Genomic DNA, 27,178 nt, shown 5'->3' on the forward strand with positions numbered 1-27,178 from the left:
ACGGCAGCCCACCAGGCTCCCCCATCCCTGGGATTCTCCAGGCAAGAACACTGGAGTGGGTTGCCATTTCCTTCTCCAATGCATGAAAGTGAAAGTGAAGTCCCTCAGTCGTGTCCGACCCTCCGAGACCCCATGGACTGCAGCCTTCCAGGCTCCTCCATCCATGGGATTTTCCAGGCAAGAGTACTGGAGTGGGGTGCCATTGCCTTCTCCGCTTTGCTGTCCAAGGGGCTCTAAATAGTCTTCTCCAGCACCACAGTTCAAAAGCATCAATTCTTCTGGCGCTCAGCCTTCTTTATGGTTTAATCCTCATATCTGTACATAAGTACTGGAAAACTTATGTCAGCAAAGTGAAGTCTCTGTTTTTTAATACGCTCTCTGGGTTCGTCATAGCTTTTCTTCCAAGGAGCAAGTGCCTTTTGATTTCATGACTACGGTCACCATCTTTTTGGTAGGTTGGAATCCTGGCTTTGTCCCTCGGAGCCTTAGTTCACCTCCCTTTAAAATGGGCGTAATAGGCAGAGCGGTTTGGTCGTTCGTTGGAGGGAGCTTTCCCCGTGTTTCAGCTACTGCGGCTCTTTGGGCAGCAGCGGCGGCGCGGTGGTCGGAGAAGCGGCCTAAAACTTCGGCGTTAGGTAAAAGAAAATGGCCCGAACCAAGCAGACTGCTCGTTAAGTCAACGGGTGGGAAAGCGCCCCGCAAGGAGCTGGCCACCAAAGCGGCCAGGAAAAGCGCCCCCTCTACTGGCGGGGTGAAAAAAACCTCATCGCTACAGGCCCGGGACTGTTGCGCTTCGAGAAATCCGTCGTTACCAGAAATCCACCGAGCTTCTGATCCGGAAACTGCCTTTCCAGAGGTTGGTGAGGGAGATCGCCCAGGATTTCAAAACCGACTTGAGGTTCCAGAGTGCCGCCATCGGCGCGCTGCAGGAGGCTAGCGAAGCGTACCTGGTAGGTTTGTTTGAAGATGCTAATCTGTGTGCCATCCACGCTAAGAGAGTCACCATCATGCCCAAAGACATCCAGTTGGCTCGCCGGATACGGGGAGAGAGAGCTTAAGTGAAGGCAGTTTTTATGCTGTTTTGTAGTAAATTCTGTAAAATACTTCGGTTTAATTTGTGACTTTTTTTGTAAGAAATTGTTTATCATATGTTGCATTTGTACTTAAGTCATTCCATCTTTCACTCAGGATGAATGCGAAAAGTGACTGTTCACAGACCTCAGTGATCTGAGCACTGTTGCTCAGGAGTGACAAGTTGCTAATATGCAGAAGGGATGGGTGATATTTCTTGCTTCTCATGATGCATGTTTCTGTATGTTAATGACTTGTTGGGTAGCTATTAAGGTACTAGAATTGATAAATGTGTACAGGGTCCTTTTGCAATAAAACTGGTTATGACTTGATCCAAGTGTTTAACAATTGGGGCTGTTAAGTCTGACCATACATCACTATGATAGAATGTGGGCTTTTTCAAGGGTGAAGATACAAGTCTTAACCACAGTGTAACTTACAGTTTCCTTAAAAAAAAAAAAGTAAACCTGGCAGCTATAGAATACACTATGTGCCTTTATAATAGCTATTTTATATATTGTAGTGTCAACATTTTTAAATTAAATGTTTTACACTGACATGTGGTGGGGCGTGTTGTCTTTAAGGCGTGTAATTTAGAGTTTGATTGGGTTTCTCCTGAGTAGACTACACTTGTTTATGTAGTAAAATGCTTTGCACGTTATACCTTGCATAAGTCCTCATTCTACCACATGTTAAACTAACCTTCTAGCTGATAATGCAAACACTAACGGGGAGGGGGATTTATTTCTAAGGGCTCTAGACTATAATACAAGTTATTCACACCAGCATCATCTGTTACTAATATAGTAGTTAGTGCAGCTTTTCTTTGTGTTGTGATTGGTCTCATAACTAGGTTGAACTTTTCTCTACCAAGGGGGAACAACACCGAACTTTTTTTCCTTGTGGGGTTTGTATTATAACTTAGGGGGAACTTGCTGTTGGGGAGGGACACAGCTTCAGCTTATGGAACCTCTGCCAGTTAAAGTGGTGTTCATGTGGCATAGGTTCTGGGAAAATCACTTCATAGAGATGGCTTTCCAAGTGGCTTTAAAATTTATCCTTCTATTGAAGTTTTTAGGTCAATTATGTATGTTGACTAAATTTACAAATAAACTTGTTTATTCAACTAACAAAAAAATAAAATGGGCGTAATAAGTGCTGTAGAAGGTTGCAGTGAGGAGGAAATGAGGTAAGCCATGGGAAAGCACATAAAACAGTATCTGCTTGATATATTCAGATGTGCAGTATTTATTGAGCACCTACTATGGGCCTGCTCTGGGAAACACAAAGTGAATAAACCAGACGAAACTCCTGGCCCTCCCAAGGCTTAGGAGGGGTGACAGCTGGTAAACAAGACAAATTGGCAACTGTATTAGTTTCCTTGGTCTGCCATAACAGAGCAATCAAACTGGGTGGCTTTAAACCACAGAACTTGATCCAGAAGTCTGAACTCAAGATGTGGGCAGGATTGGTTTCTTCTAAAGGATCTGAGGGACAATTCATCCCAAGCCTCTCCCCCAGCAATCCAGCAATCCTTGTAGTTCTTGGTTATAAACATGTCACTCCAATCTCTGCCTGTCATCACATAGCTTTTCTCTTTCCTCTTCTTTTCTTATGGGGACACTCCTTTCTCTTAGTGTGTGCTGTGCGTGCTAAGTTGCTTCAGTCGTGTCTGACTCTTTGCCACGCTATGGACTGTAGCCCTCCAGGCTCCTCTGTCCGTGGGATTCTCCAGGCAAGAATACTGGAGTGGGTTGCCATTTCTTTCTCCAGGACTACCCTTTTCCAGCCCTCCTTAGTGTCATCATTGGCCTGAGAGATTTTTTCCTTTTTTGGCAGCGTTGCATGGTTTGTGGAATCTTAGTTTCCCAATCAGGATTTGAACCCAGACCCTGGCTGTGAAAGCGTCAGGTCGTAAACCACTGGACTACCAGGGAATTCCCAAGAGCCCAGAGCCAAGCTCTTCCAGCTGAAAAGACCCGATGCCTCTCAGAGCTGGGAGCCCCTGATGCTCCGCTTCTCAATAAAAGATTCCCCTGCATCAGGTCTCAGAGACCTGGGCAGAAGAGGATGAGAACTGCCCAGCCACATCCCACTGGGCAGGGCACTAGAATCTCCTCTCCAGGACCTAGTGGGGGGAGACGGTCTGGGGGTCAGTTTTGTTATGAAGGGACTGAGTAGCTCAGGCTTGTTCCTCCCTCTTTCTTCTCGCTAAAAACAAGAATACAGATTTCCCTTCATTCGTGATAGGGTGGTTGTTTAGTCGCTGAGTCGTGTCCGACTCTTTTGCGACCCCATGAGCTGTAGCCCACCAGGCTTCTCTGTCCATGGGATTTCCCAGGCAAGAATACTGGAGTGGGTTGCCATTTCCTTCTCCAGGGGATCTTCCCTATGCAGGGACTGAACCCAGGTTTCCTTCATTGGCAGGTGGGTTCTTTACCACTGAGCCACCAGGGAAGCCCTGTGATGGGGTTATGTCCGAATAAACCCATCGTAAGTTGAAAATATAATAAATTGAAAATACATTTAATACAGTTAGCCTACTAAACATCGTAGCTTAGTTTAGCCTAGCCTATTTCAAACGTGCTCAGAACACTCACATAAACCTACAGTTGAGCAAAATCATCAAACACAAGCCTATTGGATAATAGTGTTGAATACCTTATATAATGTATTGAATACTATACTGAAAATTAAAAAAAAAAGTGTATCTGTTGTTTACCACTGTAACCACATGACTGACTGGGAGCTGTGGCTCATTGCCAGCTGCCCAGAATCATGAGAGAGCATCTTACCACATATCACTAGTCCAGGAAAAGATCAAAATTCAAAGTTTGGTTTCTACTGAATGATTGCTTGCCCACATCATGAAGTTGAAAAATCTGAAGTCAAACTATCAAAGTTGGGGACTGTCTATGATCATCTCTACCAATCAGGGTTATTGTGTGGAGGGATCAAATGTGAAACCCGTATAAAGATGGAAGCAGCAGATAGCCCTGGACCCACAGTTGTCTTTCATATCTTTGTTTGGGGTCTTTCCTGACTCAGAAGCTGACCCTGAGATGAGAACTCAAGGGTACATACAGTACTCAAGACATGACCCTAGGAAATCCCCACTGGAGACGGAGACCTGAGACACGGAGGGAAGGATCCCTGCAGTGGGCGCCACTGAGCAGATGACAAAGTGGGCGCCTGAGGGTTAGTCCAGCTGTGGACCTTAGGGAGACAACATAAGAGTTTGTGTCTCAAAGAGGTCCCACCCAGGTCAGGGCCGTGTTTATTTTCCTCTCTATCATGGGCTTGGGGATGATCCCAGGGGTGCTGGTGGGGTCTGGGAAGTGTTTAGGACATTAGTAGCGGGCAACAGTGATATGCCAACTGGGTTAGAGGGATCAGCGTGACCAGCCAAGCTGTGTTTGGCAAGGGTAAAGGCCGCTTTGATGTAAACAACAGAAACTGGGGCACATGATGTGCTCCAACATCAACATGGTGCTGGCAGAAAATTGCATGGTCATTCACCTCTTCCTGACTTTTCTAGATCTTTCTATGTGCAGTCTTTCTCCTTTTGCGCAATTAATAAACTCGTATTCATCCTTGAAAACTCTGCTTGGGTGACCCCTTGTGGCATACTGTGGTTACTACAGTTTTGCTCAGCTCTTTCAACATGCTGCTGCTGCTGCTGCTGCTAAGTCACTTCAGTCGTGTCCGATTGTGTGTGACCCCATAGACGGCAGCCCACCAGGTTCCCCAGTCCCTGGGATTCTCCAGGCAAGAACACTGGAGTGGATTGCCGTTTCCTTCTCCAATGCATGAAAGTGAAAAGTGAAAGGGAAGTCGCTCAGTTTTGTCCGACTCTTCGAGACCCCATGGACTGCAGCCTACCAGGCTCCTCCATCCATGGGATTTTCCAGGCAAGAGTACTGGAGTGGGGTGCCATCGCCTTCTCCATAGTGGTGGCCAATTAGAATTCAATCCTAAAGGAAATCAGTCAGTCAATCCAAAAGGAAATTAACCCTGAGTATTCATTGGAAGGACTGATGCTGAAGCTGAAGCTGAAGCTGAAACTCCAATACTTTGGCCACCTACTGCAAAGAGCCAGCTCAATGGGAAAGACCCTGATGTTAGGCAAGACTGAGGGCAGGAGAAGGGGGGCGCGGCGACATAGGATGAGATGGTTGGATGACATCACTGACTCAATGGACTTGAGTTTGAGCAAACTCCAGGAGATAGTGAAGGACAGGGAAGCCTGGTGTGCTGCGGTCCATGAGGTCACAAAGAGTTGGACATGACTTAGCAACTGAACAACAACACCAAATCAGTTCTCTGCCACCTGGGCAAAGTGACTGGTTTAATAGGAGGAAGTGACCAACCAAGGCCAATTAGACTCTCCCTTGAAAGGGATACCGAGGGCTAGAAGGGAGAAAAGCACTTTCTAGAGAGGTTTTTGAAAATGCAATAGTGAAGGCCCAGGGCTATTACAACTGATCTTCTGGAAGAAGCTCTCTACTAACATACTCTTTTCCTCTGTGGAAAAGAGGCATGTTTTCAGCTCCTGAAGTCATAGGTCTACTTTCTACATATATTACAAGTAGTTGTCCTTTGTTGCTTAATCCACTTGGAGTTTAGACTCTGTCCCTAGCAATTGGCAAGCCCTCCACTAATGTATAGCTGCTCTGGATTCTTGAGTGATTGTCCCCCCAAAATCTAATCATTCTGTTTCTTATACTTTGAACTTCAGTATCTTGTATTGATTTTCAATCAATACCTGGTTTGGCCCAGGTTGTAATTGCTTGCACAATTAATCTTTCTTGATCCTGACTTATAGGGACAATGTGAGAGTTTGCGTGGGTCACTGTTTAAGGCTGTCAGCACACTTTTTCCTTCCCCTCTATCATGGACACATGACACAGGTTCAGCCAATCAGGGGTCTTCCCTGGGAAGCTTCTGGAATCGCAGAGCTGGAGAAATGTGAGTCAGGTACAGACATAGCCATCTTTCCATCTTGGCATCTTGGTCCTGTTTAATCCTAGATCCAGCTGTAGCTGAGACTTCATAAATTTTCATCATTTCCTATCCCTTGAAAATACTCCTCCATTTTTTTGTGGTCCAGTTTAAATTATATTTCTGACAGTAGAAACCTAAAGAGTTTCTGCTAAACCTATCAAATTAAAAAAGATACACTAGAGACTTCCTCGGTGGTCCAGCGGTTAAGAATCCACCTTTCAATGCAGGGAACAAGGTTTCAGTCGATGGATCTGGGAACTAGGATCCCACAAGCAGCAGGGCAGCTAAGCCTGAGTGTGCAACCAAGACCCCACGCAGCCAAAAATAAATAGATAATTAATAATAATAATAAAAGATACACCACCCTCCACTTTAAAAATGAGGGGAGGAGGATTGTAAAACTCCATACTGACAAAGTGAGACTGGTAGACATATATTTTTTTTTAAGGAAGAAAATGGCATTATGTTTCAAAATCCATAAAAGTGTCACACCCTGCAACTCATTAATTCATTTCTGAAGACTTACACTAGGGAGGTTTTGCAAATGAAGGGAATTGCTCTGTGCCAAGGCCTTGCAGCAATGTCACCAATTTTAAAACAGCAGAAAGAATATAAATATCTAACAACAGTGGACTAGTCGAGTAAGCTATATTTCTTCCACTAGACAGAATATTTTCCATTCATTAAAAACTTATATTTTAATCCTCCCCCACCCCTACCCTGGTGGGGAGGCTGCAGTGGGCTGAACTTAGTGGTTAGATTTTAAACAATAGAGAAAAGGGAAAATAGAAACTCAACAGCAAAAATACTAGCAACACCTCCTGCAGTGGGTTGAGTGTGTGGTGTGCATGCGCTCACGTGCTTGGTCGTGTCCGACTCTCTGTGACCTTATGAACAGCCTTGCTCGCCGGGCTACTCTGTCCATGGAATCTTCCAGGCAAGAATACTGGAGTGGGTTGCCATTTCCTCCTCCAGGGGATCTTCTTGACCCAAGGATCAAACCCATGTCTCCTGCATTGGTAGGTGGATTTTTTACCAAGGGGTCACCTGGGAAGCCAGTGGGTTGAATGGTGGCCCCCTAAACACATGTCCAAGTCCTGACCCCAGTACCAGTGAAAGTGACCTTATTTGAATAAAGAGTCTTTTCAGATGTAATTCAGCTAAGGAGCCTGGGGTCATCTGAGATTTAGGTTGGAGCTGGAACCCAGTGACTAATATTCTTCTAAGAAAAGGCAGAGGAAGATTTGAGACACAGACAGAGAAGACAGAGGTGGAGACTGGAGTGATGTGGCCACAAGCCAAGGGATACCTGGAGCCCCCAGAAACAGGGCGTGACAAAGAAGGATTCTTCCCTACAGCCTCTAAAGGGAATGTGGCCCTGTCAACACCTGGATTTCAGACTTCTGGCTTCCAGGAGTGCAAGAGAATAAATGTGTGTTATTTAAGCCAGAGTTTGTGGTCATTTGATATAGCAATCATGAATCTCATACACCGCCTTCATCAAGTAATTCAGATTATGTCACTGTGACAAGTCACACGGAAGTCAGGGATCCCTGATATGGCGAGATGGGAAGGGTGCCTCAGCTCTGTGGCTTTCCTCAAACGCCCATTCTAATCATGACAAAGACACCAGATAGACCCAGACCGGGGGCAGCAGGAAGGACGCCTGGCCTGTCCTCCCCAAGACTTCAAAGGTCACGAGCAACAAGGAAAGCATAAGGAGCCATCCCAGCCAGAGGAAACTGAGGATCTGTGAGGACTTAATGGAACAAGGTTCCCTGGCCAGGGTCCTGGGCCAGAGAGAGGACGTGAATGGAAGAACTGGTGACATCTGAATAAGGCCAGATGGTTGGCTGACAGCAGTGCGCTGGTGTCTATTTCTTAGTTGTACAAACATTAGAACTGATCATGTAAGCTGTTCCTATTTGATGACTATGGGTGAAGACATAGGGAACTCTCTGTGTTGTCTTTGCAACTTTTCTGTAGATCCGAACTTATTCTAGTATAAACAACTTATTTAAAAAGTCACATAGGGGACTTTGCTGGCAGTCTGAGCTCCTAATGCAGGGTACACGGGTTCAATCCCTGGTCTGGGGACTAAGATCCTGCATGTCACAGGGTTGGGGCCAAAAAGACCAAAAAGCAAAACAAAATTTCAAAATCATATGACCAAAACATGGATGCATTCTAAATGTCAATCAACAGATGAATGGATAGAGACATGATATATTGCATATATAAATAAATAAAATGGATATTCAGTTCAGTTTAGTTCAATTCAGTCGCTCAGTCGTGTCGAACTCTTTGCGATCCCATGAATCATAGCACGCCAGGCCTCCCTGTCCATCACCAACTCCTGGAGTTCACTCAGACTCACGTCCATCGAGTCAGTGATGCCATCCAGCCATCTCATCCTCTATCATCCCTTTCTCCTCCTGCCCCCAATCCCTCCCAGCATCAGAGTCTTTTCCAATGAGTCAACTCTTCGCATGAGGTGGCCAAAGTACTGGAGTTTCAGCTTTAGCACCATTCCTTCCAAAGAAATCCCAGGGCTGATCTCCTTCAGAATGGACTGGTTGGATCTCCTTGCAGTCCAAGGGACTCTCAAGGGTCTTCTCCAACACCACAGTTCAAAAGCATCAATTCTTTGGCGCTCAGCCTTCTTCACAGTCCAACTCTCACATCCATTTATGATGTGAGATGGATATTACTCAGCCATAAAAAGGGCTTGCCTGGTAGCTCAGCTGGTAAAGAATCCACCTGTAATGCAGGAGACCCCAGTTCGATTCCTGGGTCATGAAGATCTGCTACAGAAAGGAAAAGCTACCCACTCCAGTATTCTTGGGCTTCCCTGGTGGCTCAGCTGTAAAGAATTCACCTGCAATGCGGGAGACCTGAGTTTGATCCCCGGGTTGGGAAGATCCCCTGGAGAAGGAAAAGGCTACTCCCTCCAGTATTCTGGCCTGGAGAATTCCATGGGCTGTATAGTACATGGGGTGGCAAAGATCTGGACACGACTGAGCGACTTTCATTTTCAGCCATGAAAAAGAATGAAATAACGCCATTTGTAGCAACAGGGATGGACCAGATATTATCATATTAAGTGAAGTAAGGCAGATAAAGACAAATATCATATGATATCACTTGTATGTAGAACCAAAAAAAAAAAAAAGATACAGATGAGCTTATTTACAAAACAGAAATAGACTATCAGACGTTGAAAACAACTTATGCTTACCAAAGGGGATAGTGGTAGATGGGGAAGAGAGAAGTTAGAAGTTTGAGATTAACATACACACACTACTACATATAAAACAAGAAAACAACAAGGACCTCCCACGTAGCACAGGGAACTATACTCAATATCTTGTAATAACCTGTAATGGAAAAGAATCTGAAAAAGAGTATGTGTCTATGTATAACTGAATCACTTCACTGTATACCTGAAATAAACACACCCATGTTAAATGAACCATACTTCAGTTTAAAAAGGCACCTGGAACATACATGCTACATGTAGGGCAGGTTATGATGTTCAGATGCACTATATGGAGTAACTGTGATGAGGAGTAACTGTGACAAGGAGGAGCTCTTCCACAAGTTCAGGGTCTTTGAGCACAAGCCGCCGGAGCCACCCACTCTCCTTTATGGTGCCTTGCAATAATTGTTACTCTCTCCTTCCCCACAAACCTGTATCAGTAGATTGGCTTTACTGTGTGCATGTGAGCGGACCCAAGTTTGGTTCATTAACAAAAGCACCCCTTCCATTTTCTAGCCTGAGACCCCTAAAGGACTCACAGGTATCAAGACCACCTGGAGTACAAGAAGCATTCACCTTTTTAAACGTGCATATCTACCCAACTGTCCCTCTGTCTAATTTGATCAAAATGCCATCCACATCCCTGAACTGGGCCCAGTCTGCCCTTTCACTTCAGTTCAGTCGCTCAGTCGTGTCCAACTCTTTGGGACCCCATGAATCGCAGCACGCCAGGCCTCTCTGTCCATCACCAACTCCCGGAGTTCACTCAGACTCACGTCCATCGAGTCAGTGATGCCATCCAGCCATCTCATCCTCTGTCGTACCCTTCTCCTCCTGCCCCCAATCCCTCCCAGCATCAGAGTCTTTTCCAATGAGTCAACTCTTCACATGAGGTGGCCAAAGTATTGGAGTTTCCGCTTTAACATCAGACCTTCCAAAGAACACCCAGGACTGATCTCCTTCAGAATGGACTGGTTGGATCTCCTTGCAGTCCAAGGGACTCTCAAGAGTCTTCTCCAACACCACAGTTCAAAAGCATCAATTCTTCGGTGCTCCAGCTTTCTTCACAGTCCATACATGACCACTGGAAAAACCATAGCCTTGACTAGACGGACCTTTGTTGGCAAAGTCATGTCTCTGCTTTTCAATATACTATCTAGGTTGGTCATAACTTTTCTTGTAAGGAGTACACAGAGTCTAAAGAAAGGATCCCCAAGAAGGAGTCATGGGGTCCTTTGGGCTTCCACTCTCTCCCCCCTCCCCCAAGGCCACACCCAGCAGCAGCTGGCAATGTGAAGAGTCTTGAAGATCCCAGGGGTAGGGTCTGAACCCAGGTCCAGTCCCAACCTCCCCAACCTGGCTCTGTGTGGCCACGTGTCTCTAATCTCCCAGTGTTGTCACAGTGGGAGCCCCCAGGAAAACGCAGCTCCCTTCCCAAGCCAACCTCCAGCATGGTGGATTCTGTTCTACTTAGCACATTTATTGAGCATCTACTGTGTGCTGGGCCCCGTGTACAGCAGTGACCAAGTCACACCCGGTCCCGCCCTCCAGGGCTCACAGTCCAGAGGGAAAGAGCCTGTAGTTGCATAAGCACATGAAGAAGTGTGAAATTACAGTAGTGACACATGTTAAGAGAGATTGGAGGTGGGATCTGGAGGGAGGGCATGTGGAAGACACTGGGTAGGCTGTGGGTTTGTTGACTGACTAAGCAATACACCACGCTCATCTTTCCACATCCAAACACGCAGACCATTCTATTAAAAAAAAATACTGTATAGTACAGGGTACTATATTCAATATCTCGTGATAAATCATAATGGAAGAGAATATGAAAAAAAATGTATATGTATAACTGAATCATTTGCTGTACAGTAGAGATTAACACAACACTGTCAATCAACTATACTAAAATACATTAAACAAAAATATGTCCCACAAAGACACACTGACCACATTTTTATCTATGCTGCTGCTGCTAAGTCGCTTCAGTCGTGTCCGACTCTGTGCGACCCCACAGATGGCAGCTCACCAGGCTCCTCTGTCCACGGGATTCTTCAGGCAAGGACACTCCTATTACAGACTTTACCTTCCTTCCCAGGACTCACTGGGGCCTCGGCACTCTTTGATCCTTATTTTACAGATGAGGAAACAGGTTTGGAAGGTGAAAATAACTCATCCAAGAGTGCACACCGTATGAGGAGCCAGGAAGAATTTGAACCCAGGTCAGTTCGCTCTAGCCACTCTACTTCTTGCCCTCCATTCTCTCCCTGAGAAAAATGCATAATAATTTTAAGAGGGACAGTTCTCTTTTTTTAGGAACAATTCTTGGCAAAAGAACTTTTTTTGTTTGTATTGTGACTCTGTGGCATTTGGAATGTTAGTTTCCAGACCAGGGATGGAACCCACACTCCCTACACTGGAAGTGCAGTCTTAAACACTGAACTGGCGGAGAAGTTCCTGAAATGTTTTGCTGTTGTTGTTGTTTTTATTTTTTAACAACTCTGGGAAATAATATGTGGTTCCTGAATCTATTGGGCTTTCCAGGTGGTGCGAGTGGTAAAAAACCCACCTGCCAATAAAGGAGACATAAGAGATGTGGGTTTGACCCCTGTGTTGGTAAGATCCGCTGGAGTAGAAAATGGCAACCCACTCCAGTATTCTGTCTTGGAGAATCCCATGGAGAGAGGAGCCTGGCAGGCTACAGTCCATGAGGTCACAATGAGTCAGACACAACTGAGTGACTACTGTTTTGGGGCTTCCCTGGTGGCTCAGAAGGTAAAGAATCTGCCTGCGATGTGGGAGATTTGAGTTTGATCTCTCGGTCAGGAAGGTCCACTGGAGAAGGGAATGGCACCCCACTCCAGTATTCTTACTTGGAGAATTCCATGGACAGAGGAGCCTGGTGGGCTACAGTCCATGGGGTCGCCAAGAGTCAGACATGACTGAGTGACTCCACTTAAAAGGGAATGACACATGCTACAGTTTGGATGAGACTTGAGGACATGATGCTAAGTGAAATAAGCCAGGCACAGAAGGACAAATACTGTATGATTCTGCTCTTATGAGTTTCCTAGAAGTAGTCAAACTCACTAAGAAAGTAGAATGGTAGGTGCCAGGCACTGGGGGAGGGGAGAATGGGGAGCTGTTGCTTTTTCATGGATACAGTTTCAGTTTTGCAAGATGGAAAGAGCTCAGGGCCTATCCTGGTGTGCAGTGGGTAAGAATCTGCCTGCCAATGCAGAGGACACAGGTTCAGTCCCTGGGAAGATTTCACATGCTGCGAGCAGCTAAGCCCGTGCGCCACAGCTGCTCAGTCCGTGCGCTGCATGCAGCTACTGAAGCCCACGTGCCCAGAGCCCACATACCACAACAAAGAGTAGTCCCACTCGCTGCAACCAGAGAAAGCCCAAGCAAAGCGACGAAGACTCAGCGCAGCCAAAAATATAAGAGTTCTGAAGACTGGTTGCACAACAATGTGAAGAATGTTCTTTTAAGCATCGCTGAAATGTACACTTGAAAATGGTCGATTTTATCTGTGTTTTACCACACACACACACACACACACACAATCTAGGACTTCCCTGGTGGGCCAGTGGTTAAGACTCCACACTTCCATTGCAGGGGGCATGAGTTCAATCCCTGGTCAGGGAACTAAGATCCCATATGCCATGTGGCATGGCCAAAAAAAAAAAAAAAATCTAGCGGTGTTTTTCAAAGAAGAGAGTGTCCATATCATCTTTATTTCTGAGTAGTACAATTCAGTTCAGTTGCTCTTTGTGACCCTGTGAACTGTGGCATGCCAGGCTTCCCTGTCCATCACTAACTCCCAGACCTTGCTGAAACTCAGGTCCATCGAGTCAGTGACACCAGTGGGAGAAATGTGGTGTCTCCCTCTCCCACCACTTTCGCCCCCACACCTTGGCTCCCTCCCCAAAGGCCCAACTGCCATCAGTTTCCTACTCTTTCTTCCTCAGATATTTTCTGCATTTGCAAACAAATCTTTTCTTTCTCTGACATTTGTATTTCATCCCAACAATGCTCCCACACTTAAAAAAAAATCATTATGACAGAATACAGTTCAGTTCAGTTCAGTTCAGTCGCTCAGTCGTGTCCGACTCTTTGCGACCCCATGAATCGCAGCACGCCAGGCCTCCCTGTCCATCACCAACTCCCAGAGTTCACCCAGACCCACATCCATCGAGTCAGTGATGCCATCCAGCCATCTCATCCTCTGTCATCCCCTTCTCCTCCTGCCCCCAATCCCTCCCAGCATCAGAGTCTTTTCCAATGAGTCAACTCTTCGCATGAGGTGGCCAAAGTACTGGAGTTTCAGCTTTAGCATCATTCCTTCCAAAGAAATCCCAGAGTTGATCTTCAGAATGGACTGGTTGGATCTCCTTGCAGTCCAAGGGACTCTCAAGGGTCTTCTCCAACACAGCAGTTCAAAAGCATCAATTCTTTGGCGCTCAGCCTTCTTCACAGTCCAACCCTCACATCCATGCATGACCATAGGAAAAACCACAGCCTTGACTAGACGAACCTTTGTTGGCAAAGTAATGTCTCTGCTTTTGAATATGCTATCTAGGTTGGTCATAACTTTCCTTCCAAGGAGTAAGCGTCTTTTCATTTCATGGCTGCAGTCACCATCTGCAGTGATTTTGGAGCCCCAAAAAATAAAGTCTGACACGGTTTCCACTGTTTCCCCATCTATTTCCCATGAAGTGATGGGACCAGATACCATGATCTTCGTTTTCTGAATGTCGAACTTTAAGCCAACTTTTTCACTCTCCACTTTCACTTTCACCAAGAGGCTTTTTAGTCCCTCTTCACTTTCTGCCATAAGGGTGGTGTCATCTGCATATCTGAGGTTATTGATATTTCTCCTGGCAATCTTGATTCCAGCTTGTGCTTCTTCCAGCCCAGCATTTCTCATGATGTACTCTGCATAGAAGTTAAATAAGCAGGGTGACAATATACAGCCTTGACGAACTCCTTTTCCTATTTGGAACCAGTCTGTTGTTCCATGTCCAGTTCTAACTCTTGTTTCCTGACCTGCATACAGATTTCTCAAGAGGCAGCTCAGGTGGTCTGGTATTCCCATCTCTTGAAGAATTTTCCACAGTTTATTGTGATCCACAAAGTCAAAGGCTTTGGCAGAGTCAATAAAGCAGAAATAGATGTTTTTCTGGAACTCTCTTGCTTTTCCATGATCCAGCGGATGTTGGCAATTTGATCTCTGGTTCCTCTGCCTTTTCTAAAACCAGCTTGGACATCAGGAAGTTCACGGTTCACGTATTGCTGAAGCCTAGCTTGGAGAATTTTGAGCATTACTTTACTAGCAGGTGAGATGAGTGCAATTGTGTGGTAGTTTGAGCATTCTTTGGCATTGCCTTTCTTTGGGATTGGAATGAAAACTGACTTTTCCAGTCCTGTGGCCACTGCTGAGTTTTCCAGATTTGCTGGCATATTGAATGCAGCACTTTCACAGCATCATCTTTCAGGATTTGGAATAGCTCAACTGGAATTCCATCACCTCCACTAGCTTTGTTCATAGTGATGCTTTCTAAGGCCCACTTGACTTCACATTCCAGGATGTCTGGTTCTAGGTGAGTGATCATACCATCGTGATTATCTGGGTCATGAAGATCTTTTTTGTATAGTTCTTCTGTGTATTCTTGCCATCTCTTCTAAATATCTTCTGCTTCTGTTAGGTCCATACCATTTCTGTCCTTTATTGAGCCCATCTTTGCATGAAATGTTCCCTTGGTATCTCTAATTTTCTTGAAGAGATCTCTAGTCTTTCCCATTCTATTGTTTTCCTCTATTTCTTTGCATTGATCGCTGAAGAAGGCTTTCTTATCTCTTCTTGCTATTCTTTGGAACTCTTCATTCAGATGCTTATATCTTTCCTTTTCTCCTTTGCTTTTCTCTTCTCTTCTTTCCACAGCTATTTGTAAGGCCTCCCCAGACAGCCATTTTGCTTTTTGCATTTCTTTTCCCTGGGGATGGTCTTGATCCCTGTCTCCTGTACAATGTCACGAACCTCATTCCATAGTTCATCAGGCACTCTATCTATCAGATCTAGGCCCTTAAATCTATTTCTCACTTCCACTGTATAATCATAAGGGATTTGATTTAGGTCATACCTGAATGGTCTAGTGGTTTTCCCTACTTTCTTCAATTTCAGTCTGAATTTGGCAATAAGGAGTTCATGATCTGAGCCACAGTCAGCTCCTGGTCTTGTTTTTGCTGACTGGATAGAGCTTCTCCATCTTTGGCTGCAAAGAATATAATCAAACTGATTTCGGCGTTGACCATCTGATGATGTCCATGTATAGAGTCTTCTCTTGTGTTGTTGGAAGAGGGTGTTTGTTATGACCAGTGAGTTCTCTTGGCAAAACTCTATTGACTCTATTGTTATGACAGAATACATGTAACACTTCACATGTCAACCATGTTAAAGTGTCTCATCCACTGGTATCAAAGACATTCACCATGCTGCACGAGCATCGCCTCTTATCTGGTTTCAGAATGCTTTCATCACCCTCAGGAGAAACCCTGTCCCCATTAGCAGTCACATCCTATCCCCCTCCCCTAGCTCCTGACAACTACTAATCCACTATCTGCCTCCACGGATTTGCCGGTTCCGGACATTTTGTATACTTAGAATGATACGCTATGTGGCCTTTCCTGTCTGACTTCTTTTACTCACATGATATTTTCAAGGTTCCTCCAGGTAGTACCATGTGTCCATGCTTCATTTACTGTTAAGCAGTATTCCACTGTTGGGAATGATGGGAAGTAAACAGTTTTGTTTTTTTTTTAATCTGCTAATGAGCATTTGTTTTCTCTTCTCCCTTTTGGTGATCCTGAATTGTACTGCCATGAACATATTCAAAAACTTTCACAGTATTTGGACACTTATTTGTAATTATTTTGGGAGCATCCCTAGGAGTAGAATTGCCGGGGGCTTCAGTAACTATGTTTAGCCTCTTACTGCTAAGTCACTTCAGTCGTGTCTGACTCTGTGCGACCGCAGAGACGGCAGCCCACCAGGCTCCCCCGTCCCTGGGATTCTCCAGGCAAGAACACAGGAAGAATTGCCAAACTTTTCCACAGTAGCTATGACTTTGCAGGAGTGGCTTTCCAATGTAACAATATATATATATATATATTTTTTTTTTTAAATAAAAAAGCTCTCTATCCCACCCCTTCCCTTTACCTAGGGGTGTCACAGGCACTGTGCTGCTGGTTACACTGTTGCCAAGCCAGACTGTGAACTCACAATTTGGCTCTTCCAGCCAACTTTCTTTCACCCTGCTTGTCCCTCTCTAAGGACTCAGTTATTCCTGATCCTAGGCCCAACCCCTTCCATGTGTGACTTGGGACAAGTGACTGAGCGGCTCTAGGTTCCTTTTCCTCACTCGCAAAATGGGATAAGAACAGTTCCTCCCTCCAGGGGTTTGTGATATTAAAAACAAACACACACACACTAGGGACTTCCCTGGTGGTCCAGTGGCCAAGACCCTGCATTCCCAACGCAGGGGGGCCTGTGTTTGATCCCTGGTCAGGGAACTAGATCCCACATGCTGCGACTAAGTTTTTGAATGCCATAGCTAAAAATCCTGAATGCCACAACGAAGATCCTGAGTGCCGCAACTAAAACCTGGCACAGCCAAATAATTTTTTTTAAAGACCTTAAAAAGAAAAAAAGAACACTAGTGATATGCTTAAACGGGGACTGCATCCAGTGACCAGGAACTTTTATCCCCACTCGTGCCAGTAGCGCGTGACTCAGTTTCTCTGATCACCATTCACTCTGGGTGTTAACAGTTTCCCTTTATTTCCCCAGTGCAATGGGGGGAAAATGACACCCACTGTGGTTTCTCTCTTTCCAAAGCCCCGGCTTCTAGCAAATCATGCACTCCATCCCAGACACTTATTACATGTTTGAATGATAAAATCTGATTCTTGGTTAAGATTTTAGTTCTGTTCTCTTCTTCCCATTGGCTGAGGTCTCACTCCCAAGCCAGCCCAGGCAAGATCTCAAGATTTTCTGAATTCTACCTGAAGCTGCCAGAGACCAAAATAGCCACTAAGTATGTGATCTCGGGCTTGAGTTTACAAACAAGGCTTTGGGCAGTTCAGAGAATGCTGCATTGGGTATTCTGAGGCCTGGTTTCAGAGACAGACGGTCCTTGGTCAGCACCCTGGTTAATCCAGGCCAAGGCTGCTTGGAATGAGAGGTCAGTGACCCAACTCCAAGGTCCAGCCCTGTTTCTAAGGATGTGGCCAGAAACTCAGCGTTATTTTTCTGGCTATCTTGGGAGGAATTCTGACCTCTGATGAACGTGGACTGGGGACCTACTGTGTGCCAGGCACAAGGCTCTAATGCCCCTGCTCTGGAATTTAGGGCAGGAAGTGGGAAATAAACCAGAACAGCAGTGCCTCTAAAGGGATGATTTCTGAATGTGATTGCTGCTCTGTAGAGAGTGGAACAAGGAAATGAGATGGACCTAGCAGGGTGGTCGTGAAGTGGGGTAGGGATTTCAGCCGAGGTGAGGCGGACACCTAGGGGGAGTTTATGTTCCAGCTGAGTTCTGAAGGAGAAGCATTTGGTTTCGCAGGAATCTTCAGAACACGTTCCAGGCAGAGGGAGCATCAAGTTGCAAAGGCCCTGAGGTTGGGCGCTTGGAGGACTGCTGGGGTTAGAGCAGCTGTGTATTGGAGAAACAAGCAGGGGAAGGCCTGGTCTCTGGGGCCACATCAGCCTCCGTCTCAACGTGCTGCTGCTGCTGCTAAGTCGCTTCAGTCGTGTCCGACTCTGTGCGACCCCACAGACGGCAGCCCACCAGGCTCCCCAGTCCCTGGGATTCTCCAGGCAAGAACACTGGAGTGGGTTGCCATTTCCTTCTCCAATGTGTGAAAGTGAAAAGTGAAAGTGAAGTCGCTCAGTCGTGTCCGACTCTTAGCGACCCCATGGACTGCAGCCTACCAGGCTCCTCGGTCCATGGGATTTTCCAGGCAAGAGTACTGGAGTGGGGGTGCCATTGCCTTCTCCGTTTCTCAACGTAGGAGCCTGCTTTAAGCACCACCCAGTTGTGCCATGTTTTCACTTTATTTCGTTCCCCTCCTCAAACTCCTGGCCTGAATGCCGCATCTGTGGCCCCAGGAGGCTTTAGGTGAGTGGCTTTCCGAACTATGCCTCAGTTTTTCTCTGTCAAAGGGACGGAGAAAAAGAGCCTTACTCACAGGGAGATGGGAGGGGGGTTCCGATATAATTCACAGAAAGCGATCAGTGAACATTTGTGTACTAAATGACCAGCTCGTCCCCAAGGCATGACTCAGTGAGTTCGAGAGGCCACAGCCTGCGAGACGAACCGTCCGAATTCGGCAGGTGGGGAAACAGGTTGGGGACCTGGAGCAGCCACGCACTTCTCAGCAGAGAGTTATGGACTCGGCGCGCACGCTGCGTCTCGGGCCCGGGCACGCGCACGACCGGCGGCCCGGACGGGGGCGGGGCCTGGCGGGGGCGGGGCGGGGGCAGGGGCGGGGCGGGGGCGGGGGCGGGGCCGAGCTCGGGGTTAGGGTTAGGGGCGGCGCGGGTCCGAGCGGCGGCAGCTGACTCGCCAGCGCCGACCGGGAACCGGTCAGAGGCACAGCCTGAACCCGCCATGGAGCAGCCCAGGAAGGCGGTGGTGGTGACGGGTACGAGGGCATCGCGCGGATGGCGGCCGCGGCGGCGGCGGCCCGGGGCAGGGCTGGGTGGGGCGGCTCGGGAGGCGGCGAGGCGCGTCGCGGGGAGGGACGCGGCGGCCCGGGTGGGGTGGGTGCTAGAAGTCGCCTCAGGTTTGGAAGGTGTCATCGCCCGCGGCAGCCCAGCGCAGTCCGCGCGAAACGGAGAACGTGGAGAAGGGGGCGCCCCTGTGGTCCCACTGTCAGGGGTCGGGGCAGCCAAGGACGTGGGGGGTCCTGGCAAACGCCCCGCACGGAGCAGGCCCCTGGGCGTCCTTCCTTTCCCCGTTGGGGACAGTGACCCTTCGGACACCTGTTTGTTGTGTCTGCCCTCCCGAGGTCAGGTTTGTCACCACCCCCGGTCCCAGGGGACAAAGGCCGAGTTGCGGGCAGGAAGTGCCCCGGTGACAAATGAACGTCTTGCCAGACACTGCTCCCCGAACCCTGCCCTAATGAGGGGCTGCTCCCCCGAGGCAGGGGCAGGCGGAGTTCGGGAGATCTCGGGTGCCGGCAGTTCTTCCGGTTGTTTCAGGGACTGTCTTGATCAAAATCTTTCCTGCCTGTGGATAAGCCTGCTCCCCCTTCCCCCCGACCCACTCCTCTGTCACCAACTCCCCGAAACTAACTGCGCCTCCCCCTCCGAGAGACTCCGCCTCGGAGCCTCGTGGGCGTCAACTTCCGCCGGGCCTCTGCCGGGGGGTGGGGGTGGGGGACCGTCATGAGCGGTGAGAGTGAGAAATCTGGCCACGATTCAAACAGGTGGTGTGTGGCCCAGGAAGGTCCGGGCTGGTCCTGGAACTCCTAGGAAGATGGAAGAAGCCACTTACCTGGCAGGTGTGTCGAGTTGCCAGAGGGTCACTTTCCCTTGCAGCCCTCCTGTGTCTGCTTGTTTATTACTTTAGGGCTGACTCTGGCGGCGGCCCTGGGAGGGACATTTTTCTGGCCTGAGGTTATTACATCTTTACCGTCTCATTTTGTAGAAGGGGAAACCGAGGGTCACAGAGGTGCCCTTGTTTGTCAGTGGCTGAGCTGGGACCCATATTTGGTCCATGCAGGAGGAGGAAAGGGGTAGAGATTCTGACCCTACTTGGGGGGCCCCCTTCTATTCCAGGGCACAGTATTCCTCCCAGGGCCATGATACCACCAGGGGCACTTGGCCCAGCTGGAGTGACCCATGACTCGTGATCAAGGACAGCCTCTCTTCAAGAGATTTATGTTTTAGATAGTGTGTGTGGGTTGGTCAGAAGAGGCAGGCCACAGACTCTGCTGGGCCTGGGTTTGAATCCGTGCTCTTCCGTCTTCTCACTGTGTGACCTTGGACAGCTGATTTCACCTCTCTGTGCTTCAGTCAGGAAACACCCTTGCCTGAAAGGGAGGCACAGGGGGGCTGAAGGCCACAGGGCATGCAGAGCACCTGGCACCTCCTCAGGTACAGTCTGGTTTGTAAATGAATGGGGAGGAGGATGATGGGATGGTGCCTGGACAGCCTGACCTGGGAGATACCTATGTACATTCCTTAAGGGCCATTCCTTATCAGACCGTGAATCACGGAGCACCTCCAGCCCTGTAATTCCAGGGTCCAGGAAAGGTGCACAAAGACAGTGATGGAATAGTTATATTTGGGGATCAAGGATAGGGGAAGAAACTGGGAGAGGAACAAAGTCAGCCTTTTCTGGAGCAAAAACGGGGCACTGGCCCCTTGCTGGCACAAGATCAGGTAGGTGAGAGTGAGAACAAGATAGGACTCACAACTTCAGTTAAGAACAATTATGTGGCAGGGCGCTCTGAAGGGACCACTGGGTGTACCCCAGAACTTGGACCAGGCCCCTGACATTGTCCCCGGGGATGGCTGCTCCTGAAGCTCCGTGCTCCATTCTTGTGGATACACACAGCTGCCTGGCCCTGGGCAGGCCAGGAGGGGCCACTGGGTGGTGATGTGCTGCTTTTCGTTTTTGTTTTTTTTTTCAGGATTCGGCCCTTTTGGGGAACACACTGTGAATGCCAGCTGGATTGCGGTCCAGGTAACTGAATCCAGAGGGGAGGAATCAGGCTGGGCTTCCCCTGGAAATATTTGGTGCCAAGGAAAGTGAGCAGCCTAAGAAGAGAGTGTCTCCTGTGAAGCTTCGTGGAGAGAGATGTTAGCAGTCTGACAGATATTCCTGCTCAGATAGTTACTGCTGTACTGTTTGTTGAGAGCTTGTTCTGCGCCAGACATTTTTTCTGCCTAGAGCACTGAGTTCTTCCAACAACCCTTAGGTGTGTTTATTCTTGTGCCCACTTTACAGATGAGGAAACTGAGGCCCACAGAGTTATTTGAGGTCATCCAGCTCAGAAACCAGAATGGTCTTTCTTCAAAAGAGTTCCCATGCTCCAGCCAGGTTTAGAGGGGACCAAGCACGGATATTGGGAATTGTGGCAACCTTGTAGAGGGGATTGCAGTGATCCTCTGTGTTGCCTCCTGGCAGCTGAAGGAAGCAAAGACTGCATATTGAGGGCGGGGAGGGGGGAGTCCTTCCTGTTGTCCCAAGCCTTCTGGTTTCTTTGTCAGCTGGGGCATTTGGAGAGACAGACTGGGGAACAATGGGCAGAGAGAAAGAGAGAAACGTTTTCTCCTTATATAAATCAGATCTGCAGAGACCGGAGCCAAACTAGTGTTAATCCTAGCCCATTAGCTGCTTGATTTAAAGCACCCCCCGCCCTGGCTTTCCACTCCAGAGCCCTGAGTTTGGAGCATACTCCAAGTTGAAACCTCAGTGTATCAACACCTAGTTGGGAAACCCCCATGTTTTTTTATCACCCTTCTTCCAGACCTCAAAATCTCAGCCACATTTGTCTCTCTTTTATAAAAAAAATTTCACCCCACTTTGGAAGCAGGACAGAGGGACGGGATCCCCGGGACTCCACAGATGGGAGCATGTCTGAGGCCCTGCTCGTCGCACCCGCTCCCTGGAGCCCCAGACAAAAAGGAAACAGCGTGTTTCTCAAGGCGTGTGTGTCTGGCTTTGTGCGAGTTTCAGACAGGAGCCTTCACGGGGCTGAGTGGATACAAAGCCGTGTGTCTGAATTCCCGGGCCCCCAGACACTATGATCTGCATCTAAATAGGAGAAAAATCAATTAAACAATCTTTGGAAATCCCTCAGAGCATCAGGACTCGGATGGTGAAGGATGGCAGCTTCTCCTCCTGCTGCCGGAGGGGAGATCCACTTTCTATTTCAGTCAACCCTCTCTCCAGACCTCGCCTCTAGAAGTCTTTGAATTTTCTTCCTTTACTTTATGAGACAGCAAGAGAGGGTTCTCCACCATTGCCCAGCTAAAAAGATGCCAACCTTCCCAGACCTGATCATTTCCCTTTTAAAAAGCTGGAGCCGCCCCCAGGTACCCTGAGTGCACTCAGCTGTCTAACTCCATGATGTTTGACGCCTGTGCACCTCTGTGGCGCCTGAGCCCAGATTGAAATCTAGAACATTCTCAGCCCCTTCTGTGCTCTTCGGCATTGCAGAATCCCCTTATGTCCTTCCCCAGCTGCTCCCACCACCCCCTGCCCCCCACCCAGGTGCAGACGTCTCTGCAGCCTTTATGGCCACCATAGGTGCATTCTGCCTATTCTAGAACTTGGTGTCAATGCAGTTGCAGTTGTGGCGCATGCCTTTGCACTCCAGTATTCTTGCCTAGAAAGTCCCATGGACAGAGGAGCCTGGTGGGCTACAGCCCGTGGGGTCACAAAGGGTCAGACATGACTGAGCGACTGAACAGCAACCCACACCTGCTGTACAGCAGGGCATCTGCAGGATCCGCCCATGGGGTAACTTGGAGCTGCTGGTGGTGCTTTCCAGTTACTCTGGATGGAACACATTTGCCCATGGGAGGGGTGTAGCCACTGGACGGGTCTAACCCATTCCTCAAGAAAATATGCCTAGGAGTGCTTTTGGTGTGGCCCAGACATTTGGTAGCTGTGGGCAACCACTGATGTCATCACCTCAAGCTGAAGATGGGTGTTGGGTGAGGGGAGGTGAGCAGCAGTCACCTCCTGTCCCAACTGCTTTTTCCTGAAGCTTAAGCTGCCACCTGGGGAAGGAACTCCTCCTCCTCTGCCAGGGACCGGATTGCCCCTCTCAGCCTGTCTCTCCACATCTCTCTCTCTCTCGGCTTCTCTCTGGGTGTCTCTGTTTCTCTGTTTCTTGCTCTCTGGACCTCTGTCTTTCCCCTTCTCTCTTCATATCTCTCTTCCCTTCTGTCTCTCTCTCTTCCAGTTTCCCGTGGCCTCTCTGGGTCTCTGTCTTTCCCCTGTCTCTGTCGCTCAAGCTCTCTCTCTTTCCCCTTCTCCCTCCACCTCTGTCTTTCGCTCCCTCCTTTCTCTCTCCTTCTCCCCACTTCTTTCTCTGTCTGTCTCGCTCTCTGTCTCTCTGTCTGTTTCTGTCTCTCTTCTCTCTCTCATCTGACCTTCCTTCCTCACGCCCTGGGTGAAGTTGTGCCCCAGCAGAGGGTGACCTGTTTCCCACCAGCTCCATGGGGGAGGTGGGAGCTCTGGGGATAGAGGGGCACCCCCCTTTCCTTTTGCCCAAGACGCCGCTACCTCTCAGCACCTCAAGCAGGAGGGGAGTGCATTTTTCAAGTGTCATATCTCCTCTCAGGTCTTGGGTGGTTAGCATGGGATGCTAGCTGTGGGTGTGTCTCTCCCTAGGAGGCTCAGGTGGGTGTCAAGGGCTGGGACCCCTTAGCTTGGGGATGTCTGGAGCCTTCCCTGACCAAGCAGGGCAAGGAGGAACTGGGTCACAGGTCCTAGTGACATCACGGGACAATTACTGCCACAGTGAGTCTAGACAGACCTGCTAAGGATATTAACCAGGGAACAAAGGGGGTCTTTGTTGTGGGGTCAAGGGAATCGGTCAGACGCAGCCGAGCAGCAGGGTCTTGTCAGGTAGATGGGTGTTAGACAATGCGTTGTCTGGGGCGCCCAAGTCCCTTTCCTTTCACGATATGTGCCTGGCGGACTCGGGGTGCACTGTTACCCTCCCCCCCAGGAGAACCGTCCAGACCTTTTGGAGCAGAAAGTATTCAGAAGCCAAGAATTTAGCTTCTCCTAACCTTTCCAAACTTCAAATGAAAAGTGTAGTTATTCCTCTCCCACCCTTGCCCTTCTTAAAATTTGGGGAATCATTTGTTTAAAATCATGTACCCATGTCTTCAATGCCCCCATCACTTTGGTGAAAAGTATTTATGCCTAGGACTTCCCTGGTGGTCCAGTGGTTAAGACACTGTGCTTCCACTGCAGGGGACTTGGGTTCAATTCCTGGCCCAGGAAGATCCCCATATACCATGCTGTGTGGCAAAAAATAAAAAAACAAATAAATAAAAAAGTATCCATGTCCATGTCACTAATGCTTTGAGCAAGATAGTTGTTTGATTCCCATCAACCCCGAACATTCTTTCCTGCTCAGTACCCACCCGCTGCCCCCCATCGCCTCATCCTGCCCTGTAGGCAGCTGCTTCCCGAGCTCTGTCACCACAGATGGGTGTTGCCTGGTCTCAAGCGGCAAGCAAAGGAGGTGGTCCTTGGAGCAGGCTCCGTGATCCTCTCCCACTGGCTGCTTTTGCTCAGCCTGCACTGGTGTGTCTCTGGGGGCAGGGACAGCTGTCCTGTCTCCCGACCCCCCCTCTTCCCCTTGGCACTGGCACTGGGGCCTTCAGGGTTTGCTCCCCAGGAATACAGCAGCAAGGACGCCCCTCTCAGGGTCTTTGATGAGCATGTGGTTGCCTCTCTGGGGATGCTGGCCATGTGACGTGTGTGTATCTTCAATGATGATTTTCTTTTCTTTTTAAATTTCAGCGTCGGTGCTGGGTCTTCATTGCGGTGCGGAGGCTTCTCTAGTCTCAGCACGTGGGCTTAGTTGCCCTGAGGCATGTGGAGTCTTGGTTCCCCAACCGGGGATCAGACCCACGTCCCTTGCATTGGAAGGCAGATTCTCAACCACTGGACCACCAGGGAAGTCCCAGGGATGGTTTTCTTAGTTTATTTTACCCCCAGCTGGGGAGGGGGTGGGTGAGGACCCAGAGGACATGAGGAGAAAAGGTTAGAACAAGAAGGTGACCCACTCCATGACACCCTGCTGGCATCAGGTGATTTTTGAATCATCAGCAGTCATGTGGACAGTTGTTCCCACTAATGCCCGGTAGACATCACCCAGTGGGTGGGAGTGACCCTTGAGTTACTGTGTGCAAATGAGGGTGATCAGCAGGCGGGAACCAGTCTGCTAGGTGAAGAGAGGCAAAGAGAGGATCCACAGGGTGGGGCTGCTGCACGTCTGTCTGGCACATCACACTGTGGTGGCCACCGAGGGGGTTCCTGTGCCCTCTAGAGTTTTCCTGGCTGGGTTACTAACCGAGTCAGCAGCATCTTCAGTCTCCCAGCCCCCCACCCACAGAGATGGTTCCACCAGTTGACTTGCCCGCACATTGGGTGGCCCGTTGCAGTCTCGCTTTGAGGACAAGTCCCCAAGCGAAACTCTAAATGAATAAAGGTGATCCTTTGAAGTCCTCACTTAACCTGGGAGATGGATTTTTTTTCTTTAGAATTCTTTTAACAAATTATTTATTTTCGGCTGCACTGGGTCTTCGTCGCTGCGTGCAGGCTTTCTCTGGTGCTGGAGCGTGGGGCTCCCCTCTGGTTGCGGCGCGGAGGCTTCTCACTGCAGTGGCTTCTCTTGTTGCTGAGCACAGGCTCTAGGGCTCAGTCTTCAGCAGTTGCCGCACGCGGGCTTAGCTGCTCTGCTACACGTGGATTCTTCCCGGACCAGGGGTTGAACCGGTGTCCCCTGCATTGGCAGGCGGATTCTTAACCCCGGGACCGCCAGGGAAGTCATGGATTCTTTTAATTACTGCCCTTTCATCTTCTGTTGCCAGAAAGGGCTGCGAGGTCCATGGGGAAGAAAAGCCGGAGAGGAGACAGGGCAATTTCAAGCTGCAGGGGGCAGGAGGGCAAGGAGAAATGAGGTTGTCGTTGACAGGATATAAAGATAGACGAAATTATTTACCTTATGTCGAGAGAAGGTCTTTGCTGGAGATTTCTCCTCTCAGCAGTGGTGGGAGAGAAAGCCGTCTTTAACCCCATTCATTTAAAAAAATTTATTTTTTGACAAGTTATAAGGATAGTGCCAAGAAGTCTTTTCACACCCGGAGTCCCCAAATGTTAACATTATATTGCATTTCTCTATAGATAATTAGGGGCTTCCCAGGTGGCTCAATGGTAAAGAATCTGTCTGCCTATGTAGAAGACTCAGGTTAGATCCCTGGGTTGGAAAGATCCCTTGGAGAATGAAATGGCAACCCACTCCAGTATTCTTGCTTGAAAAATTCCATGGACAGAGGAACCTGGCAGGCTACAGTCCATGGGGTCACAAAGAGTTAGACATGACTAAGCACATAGATAAATAGATAGGGAGAAGGCAATGGCACCCCACTTCAGTACTCTTGCCTGGAAAATCCCATGGATCGAGGAGCCTGGTAGGCTGCAGTCCATGGGGTCGAAAAGAGTCAGACACTACTGAGCCACTTCACTTTCACTTTTCACTTTCATGCACTGGACAAAGAAATGGCAACCCACTCCAGTGTTCTTGCCTGGAGAATTCCAGGGACGGGGGAGCCTGGTGGGCTGCCGTTTATGGGGTCGCACAGAGTTGGACGCGACTAAAGCGACTTAGCAGCAGCAGGTGGATAAATAGGTAAGTAGGTAGATAAATATAGTTTAAAATATTTTCTTACTGCTAAGTAATTTTTTTAATTGTGGTAAAATATATATAACAAACTTTACCACATTAACTGTTATTAAGTGTGCTATTATTCAATGGCATTAAATACATTCACATTGTTTTGCATCCATCATTGTCATTCATTTCCAGAACTTTCTCATCTTCCAAACTGAAACTCCATTGCCATTAAACTCTAACTCCCCATTCTCCCCCTCTCCCCATGGCCCCTGGCGGCTATCATTGTACTTTCTGTCACTAAGACTCTGACCACACTAGGGACTTCATGTAAGTCGAACCATCCAGTTTTGTCCTTTTGTGTCTGGCTTATTTCATTTAGCATAGGGTTTTCAAGGTTCACTCATA

The 27,178-nt window shown here is 48.3% G+C and overlaps 1 protein-coding gene and 1 pseudogene across 4 annotated transcripts in view; both read left to right on the top strand.

The window, feature by feature from the left end:
- The first annotated feature begins 510 nt into the window (after positions 1 to 510).
- LOC113896157 lies at positions 511 to 1,403 on the top strand (annotated as a pseudogene). Its single transcript, XR_003512009.1, has one exon. The product of XR_003512009.1 is annotated as a histone H3.3-like (transcript).
- Positions 1,404 to 18,903: 17,500 nt separating this feature from the next.
- The window catches only part of PGPEP1 (pyroglutamyl-peptidase I), a 39,543-nt gene continuing 31,268 nt past the window's right edge, over positions 18,904 to 27,178 (top strand). Inside the window, exons 1-3 of one of the 3 annotated variants that reach the window (XM_027548275.1) lie at positions 18,907 to 19,042; positions 19,829 to 19,903; positions 21,038 to 21,090. In XM_027548275.1, coding sequence (XP_027404076.1) covers positions 19,009 to 19,042; positions 19,829 to 19,903; positions 21,038 to 21,090 — 162 coding nt within the window. In that variant the 5' untranslated portion in view covers positions 18,907 to 19,008. Of the gene's footprint in view, positions 19,043 to 19,828; positions 19,904 to 21,037; positions 21,091 to 27,178 lie in introns of all 3 variants that reach the window. The other 2 variants (XM_027548276.1, XM_027548277.1) reach the window with 2 other exon arrangements.

The sequence above is a fragment of the Bos indicus x Bos taurus genome, chromosome 7 (assembly GCF_003369695.1).
Source record: "Bos indicus x Bos taurus breed Angus x Brahman F1 hybrid chromosome 7, Bos_hybrid_MaternalHap_v2.0, whole genome shotgun sequence".
Taxonomy (NCBI): domain Eukaryota; kingdom Metazoa; phylum Chordata; class Mammalia; order Artiodactyla; family Bovidae; genus Bos; species Bos indicus x Bos taurus.